Source organism: Phaseolus vulgaris, chromosome 7 (assembly GCF_000499845.2).
Source record: "Phaseolus vulgaris cultivar G19833 chromosome 7, P. vulgaris v2.0, whole genome shotgun sequence".
Lineage (NCBI taxonomy): Eukaryota > Viridiplantae > Streptophyta > Magnoliopsida > Fabales > Fabaceae > Phaseolus > Phaseolus vulgaris.
Window position 1 is genome coordinate 26770762 of NC_023753.2, and position 24554 is coordinate 26795315.

General features: G+C 30.4%; 3 protein-coding genes and 1 long non-coding RNA gene across 5 annotated transcripts; 2 read left to right on the forward strand and 2 right to left on the reverse strand.

Annotated features, from left to right (window-relative positions):
• Nucleotides 1–3273: 3273 nt before the first annotated feature.
• Nucleotides 3274–3900, reverse strand: LOC137829499 (probable histone H2B.3). Its single transcript, XM_068636306.1, has one exon. The coding sequence runs from the start codon at nt 3812–3814 to the stop codon at nt 3398–3400; it is 417 nt and encodes a 138-aa protein (XP_068492407.1). The 5' UTR covers nt 3815–3900; the 3' UTR covers nt 3274–3397.
• A 188-nt stretch (nt 3901–4088) lies between these two features.
• Nucleotides 4089–7110, forward strand: LOC137829500 (uncharacterized). The gene is made up of 3 exons (XM_068636307.1): nt 4089–4105; nt 5870–5966; nt 6581–7110. The coding sequence occupies exons 2-3, from the start codon at nt 5876–5878 to the stop codon at nt 6703–6705; spliced, it is 216 nt and encodes a 71-aa protein (XP_068492408.1). The 5' UTR covers nt 4089–4105; nt 5870–5875; the 3' UTR covers nt 6706–7110.
• A 61-nt stretch (nt 7111–7171) lies between these two features.
• LOC137829501 (uncharacterized) lies at nt 7172–8525 on the forward strand. Its single transcript, XR_011084024.1, has 2 exons — nt 7172–7263; nt 8113–8525. It is a non-coding gene; the product is annotated as an uncharacterized lncRNA (long non-coding RNA).
• A 1171-nt stretch (nt 8526–9696) lies between these two features.
• Nucleotides 9697–13595, reverse strand: LOC137829502 (soluble inorganic pyrophosphatase 4). Of its 2 annotated transcripts, XM_068636309.1 has the most exons (10): nt 13364–13550; nt 13185–13248; nt 12505–12649; nt 12365–12393; nt 11602–11667; nt 11414–11521; nt 10625–10690; nt 10401–10521; nt 10177–10258; nt 9697–9988 (listed from the first exon to the last, which is right to left on the reverse strand). In XM_068636309.1, exons 3-10 carry the CDS (start codon nt 12638–12640, stop codon nt 9946–9948), a joined length of 651 nt encoding a protein of 216 aa, XP_068492410.1. In that variant the 5' UTR covers nt 12641–12649; nt 13185–13248; nt 13364–13550; the 3' UTR covers nt 9697–9945. The 2 variants fall into 2 exon arrangements, with proteins under 2 accessions (XP_068492410.1, XP_068492409.1); XM_068636308.1 differs by lacking the exon at nt 13185–13248 and having other exon boundaries at nt 13364–13595.
• Between the last annotated feature and the right edge of the window lie 10959 nt (nt 13596–24554).

Consider the following 24554-nt stretch of genomic DNA (forward strand, 5'->3'; position numbering starts at 1 on the left):
TAGTATTAGGCACATACACTGAATTAAATACCTTTTTATAATAAAAAATGGTTGTTTCTGCCTGCATGATATCATTTAAAATATGTACTTGCCTCTATTTTTTTTTTTAAATGCTATAAAAGAGTGTTGTGTTTATGGTGGTATGCATTTGAAGCCCTTATCTTTTTTGAAATGCTACATATTATTTTGGTGTGCGTTTGGAATGGAAGTGATGGTGGTGTAGTGAATTGCAACCGTGGCAATAGTGTAATGATGGCGCTCACTTCTCCAGTAACTTCTTAGTGTCGTTGGGTGCAAATGCAGTCTTGTTGGGTACATCAATGAAAACAAAGTTTTATATCATTAAGGATAAATAAAATTTTTCAAATAATATTATTGAGTGCAGTATTAATTAGTCTTAATTGGTATGATACAGGAAAAATCTGCCATAAAAAATAAATTAGATTACCTCAAAATAAAAAAAAAAATATTAATAAAATAATATTTTTGCTAGTTCAATAAATATGGAATGTTATAAGACGCTCTAACCCCCTGTTTGCTATCATGGATGTACTGTTCAAGAGGAAGGATGTGAGTGGATATCCATGGTTTGGATCAAGGGATGTGCAGGAAGTGAATGAGAGGATATACCTGTGAACAATAAATATCATCTCCCCTCAAAATGAAGAGATGTAGAGGGAAAGTCATGTCAGCATCCCTTATTTCCAAATTTACCCTCATTTGAATGTATCACAATGCTTCATTTGAATGTATTAGTATTTTAAAAAATTTATTGTACAATGTTTAAAATAAATATATATATATATATATATATATATATAATATTTAAAATGAAGAAACAAATCATAATAAATTTTAAGGAAGTTTTAAGTTTGTTTATTATTTTGTAAAATATTATAAATTAGTGTAAAAAAAATATAGTTAAATAAAATATTTCATTTATATATTAGTTATTAGAGTAGATCAGGTGATATGTATTTTTCAAGTTCTAATCAGATATTTTATTAAATGTGGTTGAATTTAGTTTTTTTTTTAAAAAAAAGAATATATTATATCTAATTAAAATTGAAAATATTACCTGGGTTGGATCATGGTCATCACCAAAAGGTTATACTAAACATTTTTCATTTTATTTTATACTAAATATTTAATTTATTTAATACAAAAAAAATCCCTAAAAATATCCATCACTTAAAATAATTTTATTCTAACTTAAATTATTCATTAGAAACTGACGTATTTTTACATAATTTATTAATGAAAATTACACTTTATTATAAATATTAGTTATTAAATAAATTTAACTAACACAAATATTTAATAAAACAAAATAATAATAATTAATTATTGAACTATATCAGATTATACTACTAATACTTTTTTATCCTTATTTTTTATTATAATTTTTTATGAAATCCTTTTCTATGATTAATTAAGTTATATTTTTGTTACTGTTGTATATTTTAGATTGTTGTATTGTGAGATTTTTTAATATTAAAAAATATTAATTTTTTATTCATATAAGATGTTATTTATTTTTTAATTTTATAGTATATGTTTAATATTTAAAGAAATTATTTGAAATCCTGTTTTTATTTTGTTATAATTATATTAATATATTTTTATATATAATTATTATGTTTATGAGTTATAATTTATTTTATTATAATTTTTTATGAAATTTTTTTTTATTGTTAATTACGTTATATTTTTGTTGTTGTAGTATTTTTTATTTTTCATTTCTAGAGAGTTTTTAATATTAAAAAATAATATTTTTTATTTATATAAGATTTGATTTATTTTTCAATTTTATTACTTGAAGTTGTGTTTTTATTTAATTTGTTGAATACATATTTTTTTTCTAATTATAGTTTTTATATTATATATATTTACATTTAACATATATTTTTCTAATTATAATTTTTAAATCTACGAAATGTGTGAAAGTTTTTCATTTTTAAACAAAAACAACTCATTTTATTATTAATTTTTTTAATAGGCAAGGGTTAATCTGTAAAGTAACATTTCACATCTTTAAAAAATCTAAAATTCCCTCATAACCATCACATTATTCACAAACTCGCATAAACTTTCTTCACACATCCACCTTAACATACCTCAATCTAAACACTCTCACTTTCTTCACACTTTCCTCACACATCCTCACACATTCACTCTCTCATATCCTCACACATCCCCTCCTTAATCCAAACAGAGTCTAAGTGTGTATTTGCTGTGGGAGTGATGGAGATTGAAAATGAATGAGTGTCACCTTATTTAATTCTATGAAAGGGAGAAATTAAAAATAAAAATAAATAGAAAGTTGAGAATATTTAGGATTATCAGTAAAATGCGATAAAAACACCATAAACCCTTCATACAATAATATTAATAAAATTATTATTAATAATAATTTTGTATATATATATAACATAAATAATTTAAAGAATTATAAATAATATTAAAATAATCTAAATAAATTAAATTAAAAAATAAAATTAATTTAAATTAATAAAATAAAATGTAATAGAATTAATTTAAATTAATAAAATTCTACTTATATTTATAATTATATTTAATTATTTATTTTAATTTATATTTATTTTTTTATAAATAAAATTTTAAATTATTTTAATTAATTAAAATAAACACAAAAATAATAATTTTTTATATCTAAAAATAAATTTGTGATCTTACAATTTATCATATTTAAAATACTCTTATAAACATCACATCTCAATAAACTTTATTCACCCATCTACTTTAACATACCATAATCCAAATACACTTTTTTTTTCACTCTCACCTCAACTTTTCCCTCTTCCAATCCACTCAACTTTACACTCTCCAATCCAATCCACTCAACTTAAATCAACTTAACACTCTAATCCCTAAAACCTAAAAGTGCAAGAAAAAATAATCTAACACTATAAAAGAAAATAAAACAGAGACCTCTGGCAACAAAAACCTGAAAATTTTAATAAGCCCACTAAGCAACCCATTTACATTTAAAAAATACCTTAAACATATACATAAATTAATGACAATAGCAAAAATAGTGCTAAAAATAATATAAATAAATTTAAGGATTTGAAGAGCCAATAGCAAAAATAGAACTAGTAATACTCATGACAAACACAAACCGACAATTCACCAAACAAAAAATCTAATTAAGTACTAACAATCAAATCGACACCGCCAAACACACATTCCTCACCGAATCATCTTCAATGCAACAAAAGGAAATCAAATTAAATTCATGCATATACACAATTATTCAAAGTTAAGCTTCCATTAAAAACAGTTCAGATCATTACATCTACACACTAAAAACCAAAAAAACAGGGATCCCCATGAAACCCTAGATCCTCATCCTCAACACAGCCGCTTAAAAAACCTAAGAACTGGTAAATTTGGTAACAGCCTTAGTGCCTTCAGAAACAGCGTGTTTGGCAAGTTCACCAGGGAGCACAAGGCGCACAGCAGTCTGGATCTCCCTTGAGGTGATTGTAGGTTTCTTGTTGTATCTCGCCAAACGAGAAGCTTCCTGTGCGAGTTTCTCGAAGTTGTCATTGATGAAACTGTTCATGATTCCCATGGCCTTGCTGGAAATGCCGATATCAGGATGAACCTGCTTGAGGACCTTGAAGATGTAGATCTTATAGGTCTCAACACTCTTCTTCACGCGCTTCTTCTTCTTGTCGCTACCGCCCTCCTTCGATATCTTCTTCTCTGCCTTTGGCTTCTTCTCCGCCGGAGCCTTTTCTGCCGGCTTCTTCTCTGCAGGCTTCTTCTCGGCCTTTGCGGGCGCCATCGGTGAAATGATAGACTAAAAACAAAGTTGTTGCGATTTCGAGGGTGGAAGAGGGAGCGAATTGTGATGCAATGAGTGAGGGGAAGGAAGAGTGAAAATATATATAGGGATAAGAAATGGGTTCTTATTGGAGGAAAGGGTTTCACGAGGATCGGTTACGTGTCCTGGTAGATGTTTGTTTTTAGTTTGGTTAGTTAACGGCTGAGATCTCACGGTATCTTTCCATATTCTTGTGTTTTGGGTTCGGGATACAAACTTAGGGCTCCAAAGGCCAGCCCGAATAAAGCCCAGGTACAAAACACAAAACGATAAGGAAGGTTTGTTTTGTTTTTATTTAATTTTTATAGAGATTTCAAAAAATAAATTATTAGTTTTCTAAAAAATTAACCAAAATTTGCAATGTATATGTATATTCTTCAACATCATTAAACCATGAAATTAAATTAAAACTCTATCTAGTAATTCAAATAACTATAAGTATTATTTTTAAATGACTTTAATAGATTTTCAATATGTAATAAAATTATTTATAAATATTATTTTATCTATAGTCAGACATAGTTTCAAAATTTTATTTTTTTAATAACTTAATTAATTATATATATATATATGAGTGTGTGTATATATGTGCATATTTATATAGTGTGTGTGTGATGAATAATAATTAAAATCTTTTTGGTACAATAGTAAAAAGTTTTAAACCCCTCTTGCATGAATCCTTGTAGATGAGAAAAAGAGAATACATTTCAATGTAAAAAAATATACAATATTAATTTACACTTGCATTAATGAATCTGGTATGTACTCATAGTAAATTTTACTTGTTTTCATCTATAAGAGAATTCTCAATATAAGACTCCCATAGATGTCTTAAATTTTAGACTTGATCCTATAACAAACATTATTGTTTATTAGAATCTATTAACATGGTATGGTAAAGATCTTAATCTAAGACCTGAATATTACATAAAATAAATGAATCTAAAATAAAATATTTAATTATATAACTACCAAGTTAGTTTCTTAATTTAAAAATTAAATTTAAATTTGATTTTATTTTATTGTTGAAAAAATTTGTAAGAGATAATAAAAAATGCAGTTTGTTAGAACTCAATAAAATAATATCTGTTGAATTAAATTCATTCTTTTATTCTTCTTATTATGCAATCAATCACAATCAAAAAAATTATTACTAAATTCACAAAGGATCTAGAAAAATAAGAAAAATGCATTGTTCATGATCATTTTTCCCAGGCCATGCCTAAATTACAAAAAAGCATAATAGGGGTAAGGTATGCAAAAAAAAATTTCAGTTTCGTAAAAAAAAAACATTTTTTTTTCCTTTCATTCTTTCCCTGTCCAACCCTGACCATTTCTGAGTCTCCTCCCTTCGGCGATTCCAACTTTACACTTCCTTCTTCAGAACAAAAATAAAAATACTGTTAGTTTTTCCTCTCTATCTCTTTGTATTATCTTTTGGTTTTTTAGTAACCTAAGAAAATGAAAGAGGGAACTTAACTGGAATCCCCTGCACTTTGATGTTTGTGTGGGAAAATCTCGAAATACATGGGAATATGTGTGCACTGGGTTATTTCTTATTTTAAACAGTTTTGGGCAGCTAGTGATTACTTTCTTTTGGGTCGAGCTTTGAGTTGAATTCAATGTTGATTTGATAAACAGCATTGAGCAGCGTAGAATTTAGGTTTTTAATCTTGCGGATCTTGACTAATTGTCTATTCCCTTGTCTTTTGGTGAAAAATCTTTTGTTGATATAAATTCCAGTGTTTAATGTGTTAGATTTTTCAGAATCACAATGTGTCCTCTGCTTCCTTCAATTTGCTCCTTATTTGGCTGTAGTTATTTCAAATGCTTCTAGAATTGAATTATGCATTAGTTGTGATGGTAGTCTTTCACAATAAGTTTGTACTTAAACAGGTAGCTATAAGTTTAACTATTTCTAGAGTTCTGTTAGATTAGAACTGGTGTTGAATTTGCAATTAACCAGTTGTGTATTCAGATTTTAACTCCAATAATCATTATTTCCATTTTGTTCAGTTGAAAATGAAGTTTCTTGATTGGTACTTGAAGATTGGGATTGTATCTGCTTTGGTTGGGGCTTCTATGGAGGTGTTCATGATCAAAACTGGCTTCTGTGTGAGAACTTTCCTTTCTTATTCTCTAACTTCTCTTGCCCTGCATTACCATTTTCTTGATTTTCCATTTTATAAGATGGTTTCTAAAATTTATTATAATTTTGCATTATTGTTAATATGATATGACCTTTTTAGGAGGTGTAAGGTTGGCTTGCTGGTAAAAATGGAAGGGAGAGTGAGATAGGTTGTGGGTTTGAATACTCCTCTAATAAACATATTAACAACTACCATTTTGCAGATTAAAATAAGAAAAAGAAAAAGATGTGGCCTTTTGAGTTGTCTAGTTCTAGCATGTTGTTGATTTTGGTTTGTTAGATTAGTATATTGATTTTTCATTCTAATTTAGTGAGTATTGATTTTTGTGAAGCATCATGTTCTTCCAATGAGAATGAAATTTAGAAAATAACGTGTACTCTGTTATACATGTCTTTCACATTATTTGTTTTGGCCAAGTTGCCCAATAAACACAATATTTTGCATATCAAGAGAGTTTAATAATTGTTTTCCTAAGTATTGCGATAACCCCCATGATTGTTTTTCATTAAAGGATTTTGACTTTATAAAATTTTGATTTTGTTTCAATTTTTCCTTGCCTTTTATTGTATTTGTACAGATGACAAAGTAACTGTTTTGGAGTCAGAAAAGCGTGCCTGGGAGAATTCGCCGGAGGCTCAGGCAGTTAGACAAGCTCTCAACCCCTGGAGACATACTGACTCAGAAGAAACAAAAAAGTCTTGACTCAAGTATGAAGCATTTTCTTAAAATCCACCAGTCATTTTTTGAGAACTCAAGATTTATGACAATATACTGGAATAAAATGATAACAATTGGACTAGCTATTATGTTATGAAACTGGATCTGGTATTGTCCATCCAACAACATTGATTGCTACATCTTGCCAGCTAGACCCTAAATCATGGCAACTTTGGGATGCCTCTCACAACCTTCAATTTTGTTATCTGGTTTTGAGTTTTTTACATATTTTACTTGACTCTGGAAGAAGTTTTCGTTGTTTTCTTGGTAATATGATACACATACAGCACCAAGACGAGTGCAAGTTTGTAACATCATTCTCAACCAAAAGAAACTTAATTTGCTTCGATGCCTGACATTTACCTCTTATATGCAAGCCTTTTGGTATAATCCTACTCTTCTACAATTTCAATTGACCTGTGCTTTTAGCCAATCTATACTTCATCTCCTGCAGGAAAAGGAGAAACACATTTCGGGGCTGCTTATTATGGCCCTATCACATAGCTTCCACAATGTTTCCAGTGACTGTCATATATAATCATGGTCATTCACTAATTTCTTTTCTTCTTCATGACTGTCACCTTCTTTGTCTATTCTTTTTGAAACACATATTAGCTTTATTTTCATTATGAATCTATGATAGCAATAACAAGTAGGAAAAGTAGGAAATATCGTTGGGTAGAGAGTAGAGAAGAAAGAGGCTGTTATAATAAACTTCTCAAATATCAGTTACAGGAGAAGAAAAAAAAAGAATCAAGTTCCTGTTGTAGTTAAAACTTAAAATTAACTTATAATTTGCACTTCAACCTTTTTCTAAATTCTCTTATCTTACTTTATAAATTGTTAAATTGAGTTAAGAGAAGTTTGATTTATTTTATTTCTTCTATAGGTGTATTTGAGAACTTTATCCAAATTGGCTTATAGAGTGTGCCAAGTGCTTAAGTATCAGTGTTTTATTCTATATGGTGGTTCCTTATTAAAATAACTGGGTGTTTCATTTCACTCATTCGAGTCCGAATTACATTTCTCCCCTCCCTCCCCCTTTTTATTAAAATGTCATTGTTTGTTTTCGTTAATCTTTCTTGAGGTTGAATGCTGTGGTTTACTTTATGTATGTTTAAACACGGTTCTCTTTTCACAGTTTGCTTATTAGTTCTGTATGAAGAAATTTTTCCTCCTCAGTTTAATTCCTTTTGTTTGTATTCTAAAGTAGTTTGCGGCAACCCATATATGTGTTTCATGTTACAAGTCTAAACTGATGTCGTTCTGAAACTTATTGCACATAAAGGCGCTAAATTTAAGTGACGCCAGCTTTAAAAAAAAATTGTTAGTTTAGAAATATAGTAATTTTAACGGATGAGATTGATGCAGTTCGTTCAAAAAAAATTGCAGAGGATCTGTGATGTGTAGCACAAGGTCTCCAAATGTAAAGTCTCTGCAAGCACTTGCAGAGTTGCATGTCTAGCAACCATCTGGCCTCTGGCTGATGACTCACTGAAATTTAGACTGATTCGTACCTCATCAGTGACGTGCCATGTGTTTTGCTTAAGCTCAAATCGAAAATTTGATCGGTTCTTCATTTTTTTACTTTGTCAAATTTTGTCACGTGGATCTAGACTGATGCATGGTGGATAATTGAATTATTCTATTCGCATTTTTATATGCAGTTTATTGTTGTAAAAAAGGGGGAAATGTCAAACTGTGCATTGTAATAGGATTCAGCTAATAAAACTAACTTTACTATTTTCAATATCAAACTGTGGGTTGTTTATACATGAATTGAGATGGAAAAAAATATTTACAAAGTATAAATATTTTTTTAATTCTTTTAACTTTAATTGGAACATGAATAAAACTAGGGTATGTTTAGATTTCAGTTGCAAGACTCAAACTAATTTTCAGTGTTCATTAAACATCGTGTTAACATATTTAGTACCTTTTTTTTCAAAAGCAATATAAAAGTAAAATTCACCTCAAACTTCAATTCACTTAAAAGCTATAATATTTTTTCCAACTCTAGCTGGATTCAAGTTAGCTTAAAATTGATAGGAAATAAAGTAAGTGTTTTTAAATAGAAAAATGTGTTGTTTAAATTAATATAACCAAGAGTAAAATTTCTTTTTTATTTGTTTGATTTTATTAAAAAAATGAGGGAAATTATTTAATTTCCAATTCAATAGAAATTTTTTAATGCTATCAGTCAATTGGCAATTAGTTTCGACTTAATTTTAAAGTAATTATAATGAAAATTAACAAATTTAATATATATATATATATAATTGAAAAAACACTGTAAATTAGGGCCTTTTAATTAAATTAGGGAAAAGAAATGAGAATGTAATACATAGATGTTAAGGTACCACGAACAATTCTTGAACTAGTTTTATAAAGAAATGTGAGGATGCTTACTGGTTGTCTTTAATTTATAACATATTGTTCATGTATTTGAATTATATTCTAAATGTAATACATGTCTTTTGTTGGTTGCATGATTGGTTTGTCTTTGCAAAAAATAAAAAATAAAAAATAATCTATTTTGATAATATATGATAGATGATCAACATTTAAAGTAACTAAAAAAATCTATCTGATGCCTAACTCTTAGCTACTTGTTTGACACCATTTTGAAATAAGTATAGGACTCCCACACAGTTTGTGATTTCCAATATTGCAATTCAATCTGTTCGACACCATATACAGTTTTGAATGTATTCATCAATGCTTTTGTGTATAAAATTAAATTTTGCCTCGGCAATGTTTTACTGTTAATTGCAGATAACTCTGCAGTAGCAGGCTCAAATGCATGCGTGGAATGTGATTGCCTATCTAGTAGTCGGGAAGAATTACGCAGAACGTCAAATTTTACTGCAATTTGTTCATATTTGCGTCATAAGCAATAAAAAAATTCATCTTTGATTCAACGCGATTTTAGGGAGAACCAATGGAAATAAGTACATAAAAGCAAGGTGCAACAAGTGTTGTAAAAATCCTTTATAAGATGTAAGATTATGGTCCAATATTCGGTAGATTGAACTATAATATAAAACTTTGATATTAATAAATGAAAAAATCATTCACTCAAAATTAAGGACATGTGTAGAATATGCATGTTGCCAGCCCTGAGACCAATGCACACGCGACAGGGATAGAAAGCTTTTGATTTCGTCATAATCGTAATTATAGTAAGAGTCTTCACAACCAAACAAGGCGTAGCATCAACACTGCCTACCGCCTCAAGCTCTCCACAACGTAGTCAGCATACAGGGTCCTTCACACAAAATAAGAAAAAAATTATTAACCTCTATCAAATTTAGCACATGAAAAAATGAGGAAAGTAATTTTATAATAACTAGGAGATCATTTTAATAATTTTATTACAAAAAATACTATTTCAAAATATGAATCGGAACTGATGTCAAAACAGTTTATTGATGATATCAGATTAGTATTGCTTACATGGAATGCTTGACCGCTTCATAGGCAGATGAGGCAGGAAGAAAGTCGTTTACTGCAACTTCCTTGTTTTCATTCTTCTTGTCTAATTCCTTTATGAAGGGAAACATAAAGAACAGTTTGACAAATATGGAGGCCAAATGATACTTTTGCATTTCGCTGTTATATAGATGCCAACATATAATAAGTACTGCACAAACACATAATGAAATTTTTTGAAAGGATACAATCTTCAAAAAAGCGACGGATTTCAGCTAAACGGTGGGGAGGAAGGTCCTTGATATCATTGTAATGACGATACTCGGGATCATCAGCACATACGGCAATTATCTTGTCATCTTTCTCACCCTGAATTTCATTAGAATTAGTGGTTGTTCAGTAAACAAAAGAAAATTCCTCGGGGGAAAGACATAGACTCTTGCTATGAGGAAAAAGGGAGTGTCTGATATACCTGGTCAATCATAGGCATGAGTCCAATAGCTTTAGCCCGAAGAAAGCAACCTGGAAGAACCGGCTCCTGCAACCAAGTACAACCAAAGCTTAGTTTCACAGAAGCAATAAAGACATAAAACAAGGCGTGCCTAATAATTTATTGCTATACTAAAGATGTTAAAATGTAGGATGGTTCTCAATTCTGTAATACGAAGTCGTTGGACAAGGAAGACCAATTCATTGATTCTTTAAGAAAAAGGCAGAGTAATAGAGGATAAAGTATTTCCTAATCCTCTTCCCGAATTATTACAACAAAAATGTATTCTGGAATTGTATTACAATACAAATATAGAATAATTTTATTAAGGTTCCCACTTTGAGATCACCTTGACCTAGCTAAATTTTAGACTAAGATTAACTTTTAAAATGATAAAAGATCATTTCGTAAGACAATGGAATCATGCAAATTAAAGAAATTCCATTGAAGAGAATTTAGTTAAAATGTTGACCTCCTCACTTTAACCACCAACATGTGTATTTGTTATTTGAGCAGTTGAACGAAGATTATTGACTTGTTACACAATCGATTTTAAAAAATATTGTTATTAAAAATCAGTAATATTGTTACACAGTCAAGTTGTCAAGTGCAAGAACTCAATTGCAAAACATTGATAAAGTGCAGTCAAAATGGGCGGAAAATTTGTTCAAACCACGGCGTTAATTGGAACTCGGTGAATCACTAGGCAATTCTCATAATTACATGCTTACACACTTTTAAGAAGTGACATTATGAACAAGATGAAATTACCTGCATGATAACCAAGACATCAATTGGGTCACTGTCCTCACAAATAGTACGGGGGATAAACCCATAGTTGTGAGGATAGACAACTGACGAGTAAAGTATACGATCAACCTGCACACAAATACATGTTCAGCAATGCCCTGTAGCAACGAGTGTAACAAGGGAAGAAAAAGCTAGGCAACCATGATTACCTTGATAAGTCCAGTTTTTTTGTCAAGTTCATATTTCACCTTGCTTCCTTTCCCAATTTCAACCACCTGAAAGATTCAGCCATATATCATAATCATTCAAATCTATAACTGAATAAAAAAATCATGTTTGATGCCATTTGTAGAAAAAAAAAATCTTAACAATTTAAACTCACAACATGATATGTTGAAACATTATAGGTCATGCACACAATTTTGAAAGAGTTCCGACTTCTCATTCAATAGTGTCAAAGACGAACAAGACAGAGAAAAAGAAAGGAAAAACAATATAATACAGGGCTAAATTTTTGGCACTTTACCACCAGATAGTCCCACAATGCTAGTTTGCCTAAATCTTAGTACAGGTGTAAACAAATAAAGTCAGGATCCCGTACAAATAATCAAACAATGCCCTTCCAGTAAGTCAGTCATGTAACAAGATGATTATTTCAATTAATAAGACAGACTAATTGCATAAAGCCGAGATGGAAACAGAATCGGAATTATCCAATATGTTTCCTGTTCAACCATCAGTCTACAAACCACCAATACTTGGGTACTTGATACCTATTTGAATTCCAATTTACACACACACACAGAGCAAGCATTGTTTCCCACATCTTTGGGAATGGTCATTTGGTCTCAATAAACAATCATGCATATTATATCTGTGCATTACATCCATTAGTACACCAAATCCCAGCTAAGTAATCATAAAAATTTCTTTAATGTTTAGGATTGTAAGTATTTTAGTTCATATACTTACACAGTTGAAGATCTTTGGAGCTTCGGGTCCTGCATTGTGGGGAAAACAGTTAGTACAGAGAATAAAAGCAAAGGAGCAATGCATTAGGATCAAACCACAATCATGTAACAAGTTTACAATTTTTGAACAATATTGCTTACCTATCTCAAGATCATGCCATGGATGTGCAGCAACAGTCCTCCGGGTCAAGGATGAAAGAATCCTCTCATTAAGAGGAGGGTGTGGGGTGTGCTGGTAGGCGGAAACCTTGTTTGGGGTCTCAATTGGTGGAGCCATTTCTTCAGCCTGGAACGAGATAATAAACATTATATTTTGCATTACATAGTATTTTTACATAACTTACCAACCATTAAAAACCCAAATTTGACCTTTGACATTTCAAGAAACACCCCGAGAGCAGACTCCGAAAATTAACACCATAAAAAGTCAACAATCAAACCATTTCACGCGTTAACTACGGCGAGAATTAGCAAAGCATACTTTTTTATTTCAAATGTGATATTTAGAGACAACTAGTTTTCCCATTTCCAATCTCACCGGCAAAACAAAAAAAAAAAAAGAAATCAGTTCGTCCAAAGCCGGCGTTCATCACGGTTTCATTTCAACACCTCAGTGAAAAAAAAAAACGTTTTTCCATAACAAACACACTTGGCATTTTCCGATTCAGAAGCCATTTTTGCTTTTCCCTGCCGTTACAAGCTAAACGGCAGAGCATGAACAACACACGCCGGCAGGGAAAACCAAAACGGCCACAGATCTGAGGCATTCGAAACCGTACAAATTACTTCACAAATCATTCTTCGAAAAAAAAAATACCAACCAAGCAGAAGCTACTCAGAAACGTGGACTTTACGAAACCGTGCTTCTAGCAGCTATTGAGAACCCTAACGAATTAAGAACTTATTTAGAAAATAAAAGATTTCAGCAGCAACAGAAGCTGGTAAACGACAGTGAAACCCTAGTGGTGGAAGTGTGGAAAAAGGGAGAACGGGAACTCACCGAGAAGTGAAGGAGGTGAAGAGAAAAACGAAGGAAATGAAGGCTGTGAACGGAAAATAGATCTGGAGAAAAAGACGAAGAAGTGTGAGAACGGTGAATGCTTGTTGAGTGTGCAAAGAATGGGATGCGAGGGCGCTTATGTAGAGGAGGAGGAGGATGTGAGGTCTACGCAACGCGTTCCCGCTCTCTTTGCTGTTTCACAGACACACAGCCACTTCAACTTTTCACAATCAAATATTGAAAACAAGAAAAAATAAATTAAATAAAAAAAATAAGGAGAAAGAATCAACGAATATCTGTTTGGTAAGGTGCCCAAAAGAATAATTCTGTCATAAAATTCAAACAAAAAACAAAAGAAAAAAAAAAGAATAATTAAAATTTAAGAGTTCTGTTAATTATATTAACCATCATTGCTTACATTATCCAGATTAATCAGAAGCTTAGATTTTCGCGTTCTTAAATTAGAAACAACGTGGGATTTAAATTTACTAATCTCACACTTTTATATTTTGAGATATACAAAACTGCTCCAACTTGATCCGTCTAAAAACTAATATAACTCGTAACATAGCGTTATCTATGTATTAAATAGTCAATAAATAAATTAAAATTTAGACATAGTTAACTTTAATTATTACTTGTAATTTATTTGTTTTAAAATACAGCTTTATTTATAACAATTAATTATGGAATTAAGACAAATAATTGATAACGAAAATCACAAGAATTAAAATAATTTGATAACTCTTAATTGAGGATTAAAAAGGATTAGGCCATTTCCAACTCAGCATGGATAAGCATCTCTTACCCGTTATCCGTATATTCTGTTGAGACTGCAAAATCGCGTTCGTGGCTAATGCTAAATCATATGCTGACTGGGTCTGCCGTGTACGTGACGTGGACCCACCGTTGACTAAGACGGCGTTCCTAACGGTCGTGCGGTGCAATATGAACCTATTACCTACGCTACATTCTCTTCTGACAGCGAAGAAGTTTGTTACAGTTAACTAAACGGATCTTCCCCCACGGCGATTGGGGATCTGGTTTCAGAGTTTAATTAGTGGATATATATCAATGTAAAAATACTATTAATTAATTAGAAATCTTATTAATGTGTTTTCTTAAAATAATTGTAATAAAATTTATGTCTACTATGAATTAATAAATACTAAGTTTGTTGATATCATTAACAGTAATTAAGTTCATAAAATTAAAATATTTAATGACATTACTCGTAATTTAACAAAACTATTGTCGAACAGTATAACATGTTTTCAATAACCCAACAAATATGATATACATTTTGTGAGAGATGAGTAAATATTTGATACTTTATAAGTTCCTTTTCTTATAAGACCAAATTATTTAATTCACAATAAATATTAGTTAGCTTGATTAATAATATTAAATTTATTTTATATAAAAAAAATCATAAAATTATCGCTAATATTAGTGAAATGATTTTTTACTTTTCAAATACTATTATTAATTTAAATTTCTCTAATATATTTTATAATTAATTTTAATTTAACTAACGCAACCTTATTTAACATTATTGTTTTAAAAATATTTGTAAGTTTAAACTTAAACATTACCTCCGATAAATATAATCAAGGGTAATAAAAAATATTTTTATAAAATTAATTAAACAAAATGAAATTACTTAAACACGTTTTCGTCCTTGAAAATAGTCATGTTTTACTTTTGTTTCTAGAACAAAAACTTGCTTGACTTTAGGTCCCGTAACAAAAATATTTTGGTCATTGATTTTTTTATTTTTTAAAAAATAAGGATTAAAATTAAAAGAAAAAAAAAGTGTGGGATCAAAAGTCAGAGTAACTTTTATTAGGAATCAAAACATATTTAAATTTAATTAAGTTTATTAATCCGTAAGAAATTAGTTTTGTGGCGTAAACTTGAGTGTGAAGATGGTTAAAAAATAGAATTAAAAAATAATAATAACACATTAATGTATTTCCTTTTTTTAGTTGTTGAAACAAAATAGTCATAGCTAAGGACGTTTTGTCAAAGTTATTAATACAAGAGTATTATGAATTGAGTATTACAAAAACATATAAATTATATATTTATTATTCTATTATACATTCAACATATATTTATATCACATCATTTAACTATTTACAATAAAAAATTAAGCTACATGGTAAAATCCTCAGCGCTAGTATCAAAATAGAATCATAAATATAAACAAAATCAAAAGAGGAGTTCATTATTCAACTAAACATATAATAGTTAATATTAATATATGAATATTTATACATTAGATCTACTAAAAGTTATTTATCTCATCAACAAAAAAAATATACAATAATAGTTTAGAAACCAAAAATAAATTAAAATTGTATTTTGGAGACCAAAAATATATTTAAAAGAAACTAAACAAACTATTAATTAAAATCCCCATTTTTGAGGTGAAATAACTACCTATTCATCTGCTTAGTAGCGATATGTGATCTTCATATGCATCTTTAAACTAAAAGTTGTTCAATTGTCTATATATATGTTAATGATAATTGATAGATGGTAACTTGAGATTTCACGTAATAGTATAATGATCTTAAATTAATTTGTCTTGTAATTACAACTGTTATTAGCACATTTGATAGGTAGATATTTTTTGCTAACTTTTTTTAATATTTGGTAGTGTAAATTGATTTCTTTTGAAAGCAATGTCACCTCTACAACAAAAATAATAAATGTGAGATTCCTTTATTCCTTATTCATCAAGAACCAGAAAAAGAGAAAAAGGGTAACATTCCTTGGCACCGTCCACACAAGATGCGACCTTGCACTATGTAGAGTGAATCAAAGGAAGTGGCGTAGAAGCAATCAAAATGTGTCCCTCCTAAAGCAACAAGGGGGCATTTAGGTGCATGAATTTAAAAAAATAAAAAATAAAAAATCCTATACCAAATATTATCAATAATTAAAGAAATCGTATGAGTATTAAAAAAATAACAAATATTAATAATATTATATGTCAAAAACAAAACATGAAGCCAATTAAAAAAACTTCTTACGCGAAGATTTTTGTTACTAGAGTCATAATATAAAATAAAGTCATAAGATTAAAATATAAGTATTCAAACTTTTTCATTGGAATATATTTACATAATATTATTTCCCATTTTAAAAATATATTTTTACTAATAATTAAACAAAATATTAAAAAAGATATGAGTTCATTTTAAAAAATAATGTAAAAAGTAAAATTACAAAAAAATACACTATTATATAATAGAGATCTCACATCTACTAGAGATAAAAATATTGCATAATATATAAATTGATGCAAACTTCAGCTAATTTTTTATTTTTTTTATCAACTAGCTAATTTTTGTAAAGTTGAGTTAAACTTAAAGTTTATTTTTTAAAATATTATCAGAGTCACTTAGAATTTATCCCAACAAAAATTTGTTGACCTTCATCCGTTGAACTACCCATAAATAGACATAGTCCAACAAGTCTCAGTGTAAGTGAGTAGATACCTTTACCTTATGAACCAGATTTATAAATTTCAGTTAAATTTAAAGTTTATTTTTTAATGTTATAAATAAGTCTATAATAAAAACATTAATCCAGCAAAATCTATAAAAAAAGATACATTAAGATATTATAAAAGAATGTAACTTAGTAAAATTGATAAAGAATTGATTAAGAAATTACATAATAATGAGTGTATAACGAGGAATCTTCTAATTCATATTTATTTTTTGAGAATATATGAATGTGAATTAAGTATACTTTATTGGATTCAGAATGGATGGTGGCATCTCATTATGGCTTCCTTTGGCAACATTACAGCTACTTCCATTTCAATTCTGATTAATTTAGCTTTAATAAACTATTCGCAACTATGATTCGAAATTCCTTTGCCTAACTTAAAAAAAAGAATGGGAAAAGAAAACACGAGATTTGAATGTTGATCGTGTTTTTGACGAGAACAAATTTTGAATAAGTTGGTTGTTTAGAAATGAATTAAGAAGAAGACTAGGTCGATCAAAATGAGTTCTCCAATCTCCGAGGTTGTCGTTTTGTGTCTTACGTGTATCTTAATGTTGTTGTTGTTTTTTGTATGAAGCGAAGAAATAAAAGTGTGTAGGGAAAATGAATGGTAGATGGAAAGTGGTGCCCACAACGTATCGGCTGAAGCATCGTGTCCTTGAATGGAGGAACGTTGTTTTAGAGAAATAATAATAAAAGTATAGAAGAAGTCTGCATTAAAGCTACGCGTCAACAACACCTTTTAATTCGCAATTAAAGGTAAATTCACAATTAACTAGTCTTCAATCAATACCTGCTAAAAAAAATCATTACTCTTTTTTGTTTGCTATTACGATTATATGATTTTAATTTCTTAAATTACTATTTGATAATGAAATTTTATTAAAAAACATATTTTAAATGTAACTCAATGGTTTATAAGGTTTTTATTTTATATATTGTGAATGTTCTTTATGTAGTGAATGTGAAAATTTAAAAACTCTTTATCCTCTTTTGTATTTTAACTGAGTAACATAACTTTTTTACGAACTATGATTATTTGTACAGGAACATTATTATTATTATTATTATTATTATTATTATTATTATTATTATTATTATTATTTAAGTTTTATAAAATAATACATGATAAATAATGAGATGATTAAGCATTAAAATAATTTGTGCCCTTAATCTAAGTAGTTTAGATAAAAGTTTATTAAATTATTAAAAATAGGTTCGATTTCAATTCGTGTTTATTATTATATTTATTTATCAATTAATATAAAGACTAGAAATATTTCTAAAGACACACTTATATATCAGATAAATGCTAGACAAAATATATTAGATAAGAAGGAGAAAAAATAGTACATATCAAATAACACAAAAGATATTAATCTTGTAAAGGCATTTCTATTCTCATACAAATGTTTGATGTAATTTACATGTCAAGTTGAACTATTTCATACCATGTGGTATTAAAAATGAGTGTGATAAACTTTCTCCAATCCATTATCTTTTTTTGATATTTTGCATTGTCTTTCTTTTATAATTGTTCTCATTCTTGTCTTGTTACGTTAAATTTATTATTTTTTTCCTTTATCCGTTCATGTTCTTGTTCTTATGTCACAGTATATAATATAGTATCTGTCTCAATTTTATTTTCTACTTCTCTTGTTATAATTTTCTTATTAATATTTTGTGAATTTGTTGTTTAAATAATTAACTTGAGTTTTTCATAAACTTTCATAATTTGAAAAGAATGAAAAGTTTTTTATATATTTTTTTATCTTTAATATGTTGAACATTTATTTTGCTACATGACTCTTATCTTTCAAGGTACACAAAAAAAATCATGTAAGTGATGTTGCAATGTTAGATGAATTCATGAAAAAGTAAGTTAGTTGAATTGAGGAAGAGAAACGTGGAGGAGATGGATGCCTTGACTAGAAAACTCTAAAGTAAGAGAGAGGTTGAAATAAAATCATAACACTTTACCAGTTTTCAGCATGGAACATCACTAGGAAAATATGAAAATGCAAACTTATTCATGACCAATTCTAGCCTCTCTGCCTCAACACATACCTATAGTGGAAGTCAGCATTTAATAAGAAGATTGATTCACAATACCATAATTTCGCTCACACTTCCCTGACTATGAGAGAGTCTCACTAACACCTTTTTTTGTGTGGATGAGATCATAGATTCACATGGATCACTTTATTTTTGAGTTTTATTTATAGTTTTTATTTAAGTGGTTGAATTGTCACACGGAAAGATAAAAAAAAACACAAGATAAGGTGAATCACCTGTATTTTTGTATTTTTTAAGTGGGAAATAATTATGCATATAATATGAATGAAATGTATTACTCAAAATTAATTAGTAGTGACATTAAATACTATTTAGTGATAATTAGTTTGAATTCAATCAAACAGGGTGAAAGAAGCATAACACGGAATACTACACTGAATCCAAGATCTTATGGGAAGAACTAGATTATTTGCAACCCATACCTGTTTGCACATGTAGTAACAAATGTTCTTGCAAACTTTCCAAAGTCATTCTTGAACGGAGAGAATCAGAAAGAGTCAAATGGTGAATCCTCTATTCAAACTTTTGAGAAAGGTAATGAATTTTTGTTCAAACTATTGAGAAAGGTAAAGTCTACACAAACTATTGGATCTTGGACACTGGTGCCACAAACCATGTTTCATGTGATATTACTCTTTTCCTAAGTCATCACGAGATAAAGTCAATAAGAATACGATTGCCTAATAATACTTATGTTATAGCAAGACATACAGGAACTGTGTTTTTGTCAAAAGAATTCATGATACACAATGTTTTCTACATACCAAAATTTACTCTGAACATTCTTTTTGTACATAGTCTTGCATTTTCTTTAAACTACCAGTTAACTTTCTCTCGTGATACATGTGATATACAGAAAATGAGTACATATAGGATGATTGGACAAGTTAGGATTCATAATGGTCTGTATCAGATTCAATGTACATCAAAGGCAAATTTTGTTCTGTCTATGCAAATCGAGAATCTGTTCCAGCATCTTAATAACATTGACGTGTGGCACTGCAAACTTTACCACCCTTCAAGCAAAGTTCTTGAGTGTTTGAGTAAGAAATATGATGATATACATTTTGACAAAAACAATGTTTGTACTCCTTGTCATTTGGCTAAACAACGCAAACTTCCTTTTCCTTTAAGCAATAGTATATGTAAAGAAGCTTTCGATATCATTTATGTTGACATTTAGGGTCCCTTTAGTGTTTAGTCTATACATGGTCACATGTACTTTCTTACTATGGTTGATGGTTTTACAAGATTCACTTGGGCACATCTTATGAAGAATAAATTTGAAACTAGAAATCTGTTAATGAGTTTGTTGATTTTGTTCAAAATCAATTTGGTAAAAATATAAAAGTTACAAGAACCGATAGTGGGCAAGAGTTTTATTGGAAAGAGTTATATGATAAACATGACATTATACATCAAACAACATGCATAAAAACTCCACAACAAAACTATGTGGTTGAGAGAAAGCATCAACATATTTTAAATGTAACAAGAAGTCTTATATTTCAATCAAAAAGACATAAAGTGTTTTGGAATTATGCTATTTCTCATTCTATGTACCTCATTAACAGATTACCTTCTCCTGTTATTCAAAATAAAAGTCCACATGAAATGTTGTATATATTTGTGCCTGATTTTGATAATTTGCGCATCTTTGGTTGTCTGTGCTTTACATCTACTCTTGAAAACAATAGAAATAAATTGGATCCTAGAGCCAAGAAATGCATCTTTCTGGGTTTCAAAAATGGAACCAAAGGTTATGTGGTTATTTACACTTACACTGGAGAAATATCTGTTTCTAGAAATGTTGTATTTTTTTAGCATATTTTTTGCAAAGTTCTTGTTAATGACTCGTAGAACAACATTGAGAGTGATAGAAGCTTCTTTGATCACATACTCGATAATGACTATATGAGGAAAAAGGAAATTGCTCTCAGTGGTGAAACAATGGCAAAACCAAATCCTGACCTCAGAAGATCCACAAGAACTCGCATGATGCCTCCTTACTTGGAAGATTATCATCACCAACTCACAGTATCTTCACAAGAAAAGGTTAGATATCCTTTAAACTCAGCTTTGTCCTATAAAAGATTGCCAGATGCTCAACATAATTACACTCTTTCTATATATTTACAAAATGAACCGAGGACTTTTGAGGAGGATGTGAAGTCACATAAATGGAAAGAAGCCATGAATGATGAAATCAAGGCGCTAGAAAGAAACCACACATGGAATATTGTTGATCTCTCTGTAGGAAAGAAACCCATTAGATGTAAGTGGGTGTATAAAATCAAATGAAAAACTGATAAAAGCATAGAGAAATACAAAACATTATTGGTTGCAAAAGGATATACAAGCGCGGGTATCGACTTTCTTGATACCTATTCACCTATTGCCAAACTGACCAACATACGTGTTATCCTTGTGCTAGCTGCTATCAAGGACTGGTTCTTGGAGCAACTTGATGTAGATAACGCTTTTTTACATGGAGTTTTGAATGAATAAGTCTATATGGAGGTCCCACTTGGAGTCGACACAAAGAAAGCTAATCAGGTCTGTCATTTGGGTAAATCGTTTATGGTCTAAAACAGGCAAGTCGAAAATGGTACGAGAAACTAACTTCACATCTGTTCACAATTGGCTTTACTCAATCTAAGGCTGACCATTCTTTGTTCATTAAAAAAACTGAAAAATCATTCATTGCTCTTCTTATTTATGTTGACGATATTGTTTTAGTTGGAAACGATTTAAATGATATTACCACTGGAAAGGAATCTTTGAATGCAGTTTTTCATATTAAAGATCTAGGAAAGTTGAAGTATTTTATGGGATTAGAGATTTCTCGTTCATAGGAAGGAATCCACTTGTAAGTAAAAGGAAATATGCTTTCGACATTTTGAAAGATACTGGCATGCTTGGAGCCAAACCAGTCACGACACCCATGCAAAAACAAAGTGATAGGTTGTTTAACCAAGAAGATGAAACACATGATATCACTACCTAGAAAAGGACAATTGGACGCTTGTTATATCTCGTTAACACATGACTAGATATCTGCTTTGTCGTGCAGTTCCTCAATCAGTATGTTCAGAGGCCATTTACGTATCATCATCAAGCCATACAATGAGCTCTCCAAATTAGAGACAAGATCCCTTAATATGTAGATTCCAATGATTGCATTTGATTGTGGCAATCCTTGAAATTATTGTAATTATCAATCAATGGTTATCAGCATTGATTGTTACCTTATTTGTTGTAGTGTCGTGATACTAGGTATTAATTGTAGGATTATATATTGTTAGGTTTTTACTATATACGTGCATTGTAATCAACAAAATAAAGAAGATATTCTTTTACCTTTTCATTACCCTATTTCTCACCTGGTATCAGAGTTGTAAAGCTCTGAAGGCTTTTTTGATCCAATTCAAATCATGGCATCCGCTGCAGATTCAAAATCCCAAAATTGTCTTCCATTCACTGCATCTATCAAGTTGGACAGAGACAACTATCCTTTATGGAAATCCTTGGTGATTTCTATAGTCAAAGGTTGCAGGCTCGATGGGCACATGCTAGGGACAAAGGAATGTCTTGAAGAATTGATAGTTTCTGCAGACTCAAGCAAGAAACCAAATCCCGCATTTGGAGATTGGCAGGCTCATGATTCACAACTCCTTCGATGGTTGATGAATTCAATGACTGTTGAAATCACAACACAATTGTTGCACTGTGAAACCTTAAAACAACTTTGGGATGAAGCCCAAAGCCTAGCTGGTGCACACACAAGATCTCAAATCATCTACCTTAAATCTGAGTTTCACAGCATCAGGAAAGGAGAAATGAAGATGGAGGAATATTTGGTCAAGATGAAGAATCTCGTTGACAGACTTAAACTTGCAGGGAGCCCTATTTCCAACTCAGATCTAATCATTCAAACCCTAAATGGTTTAGATTTTGAATACAACCCTGTGGTGGTCAAACTATCTGATCAAACTAATCTCACTTGGGTTGATCTGCAGGACCAATTACTGACCTTTGAAAGTAGACTTGATCAACTGAATGGTCTTACCAAACTCCCTCTTGATGCATCAACAAATGTTGCTAATAAAACTGATTACAAAGGTAACAAATTCAACACAAACAACAACTGAAGAGGCTCTAACTTCAGAAGTTGGAGAGGAGGCAGAGGAAGAGGAAGAATGTTTAAACCAACATGCCAAGTTTGCAACAAGGTTGGGCACACAGCTGTAAACTGTTGGTACAGGTTTGATAAGTCTTATTCTAACTCAAATTATTCAGCAGACACTAACAAACAAGGAGCACACAATGCTTTCCTAGCCTCACAAAGCGCTGCTCAAGATTATGATTGGTACTTTGACAATGGTGCAAACAATCATGTGACACACCAAACTGAAAAAATTGAGGATCTAGCAGAACATCATGGTAAGAACTCGTTAATAGTTGGAAGTGGTGAGAAATTGCAGATTGTTGCCACAGGTTCCTCAAAACTAAACTCACTCAACTTACATGATGTCTTATATGTGCCCAACATTACCAAAAATCTATTAAGTGTGTCAAAATTAACTGTTGACAATAACATTCTTGTTGAGTTTGATGCAAATTGTTTCATTGTGAAGGACAAGTTAACAGGGAAGGCAATTCTAAAAGGGACACTTAAAGATGGCTTGTATCAGCTCTCAAGGACTGAAAGGGACTTGTGCGCTTATGTGTCTGTCTAGGAGAGTTGGCATAAAAGGCTTGGTCATCCAAATAATACAGTCCTAGATAGAGTCTTGAAAAGTTGTAATGTGAAACTATCACCTAGAGATCATTTTAACTTTTGTGAGGCTTGTCAATATGGCAAAATGCATTTTTTACCCTTCAAAGCATCTTCCTCTCATGCTAAGGAAATCCTTGAATTAGTTCATACTGATGTTTAGGGTCCTGCACCAATAATATCTTCTTTTGGTTTCAAATATTATGTTCACTTCATTGATGATTTTAGTAGATTTACTTGGATTTATCCTCTGAAACAGAAATAAGATATTGTACAAGCTTTTATTTAGTTTTAAAACATGGCAAAAAATTTGTTTAACAAGAGAATTAAGACAATCCAATGTGATGGTGGTGGTGAATACAAAGTTGTGCAAAACTGTGCAGTAGAAGCAGGGATACAATTCGAATGTCATGTCCTTACACATCACAACAAAATGGTAGGGCTGAGAGAAAACACAGGCACATTGCTGAATTTGGCTTGACATTGTTAGCACAAGCCAAAATGCCCTTACATTTTTGGTGGGAAGCTTTCTCCACAACAGTTTATCTCATAAACAGATTGCCCTCTCTAGTCACTCAAAATGAAAGCCTTTACTCATTGCTTTTTCAAAAGAAACCTGACTACAATTCCTTAAAACCCTTTGGGTGTGCTTGTTATCCCTATCTTAAACCTTATAATCAACACAAACTACAATTCCACACAACTAGATGTGTGTTCTTAGGGTATAGCAACTCTCACAAAGGATACAAATGCATAAATTCTCATGGAAGAATCTTCACTTCAAGACATGTTGTTTTCAATGAAGAACATTTT

Coding starts and splice junctions, on each gene's coding strand:
- LOC137829499 (XM_068636306.1), bottom strand. CDS start 3,814: ATGGCGCCCGCAAAGGCCGAGAAGAAGCCTGCAGAGAAGAAGCCGGCA.
- LOC137829500 (XM_068636307.1), top strand. CDS start 5,876: ATGAAGTTTCTTGATTGGTACTTGAAGATTGGGATTGTATCTGCTTTG. Junction 5,967..6,580: donor CATGATCAAAACTGGCTTCT/GTGTGAGAACTT, acceptor GTATTTGTACAG/ATGACAAAGTAACTGTTTTG.
- LOC137829502 (XM_068636308.1), bottom strand. CDS start 12,640: ATGGCTCCACCAATTGAGACCCCAAACAAGGTTTCCGCCTACCAGCAC. Junction 11,522..11,601: donor AAAAAACTGGACTTATCAAG/GTAATCATGGTT, acceptor ATTTGTGTGCAG/GTTGATCGTATACTTTACTC. Junction 10,691..11,413: donor ATGTCTTGGTTATCATGCAG/GTAATTTCATCT, acceptor ACTTGGTTGCAG/GAGCCGGTTCTTCCAGGTTG.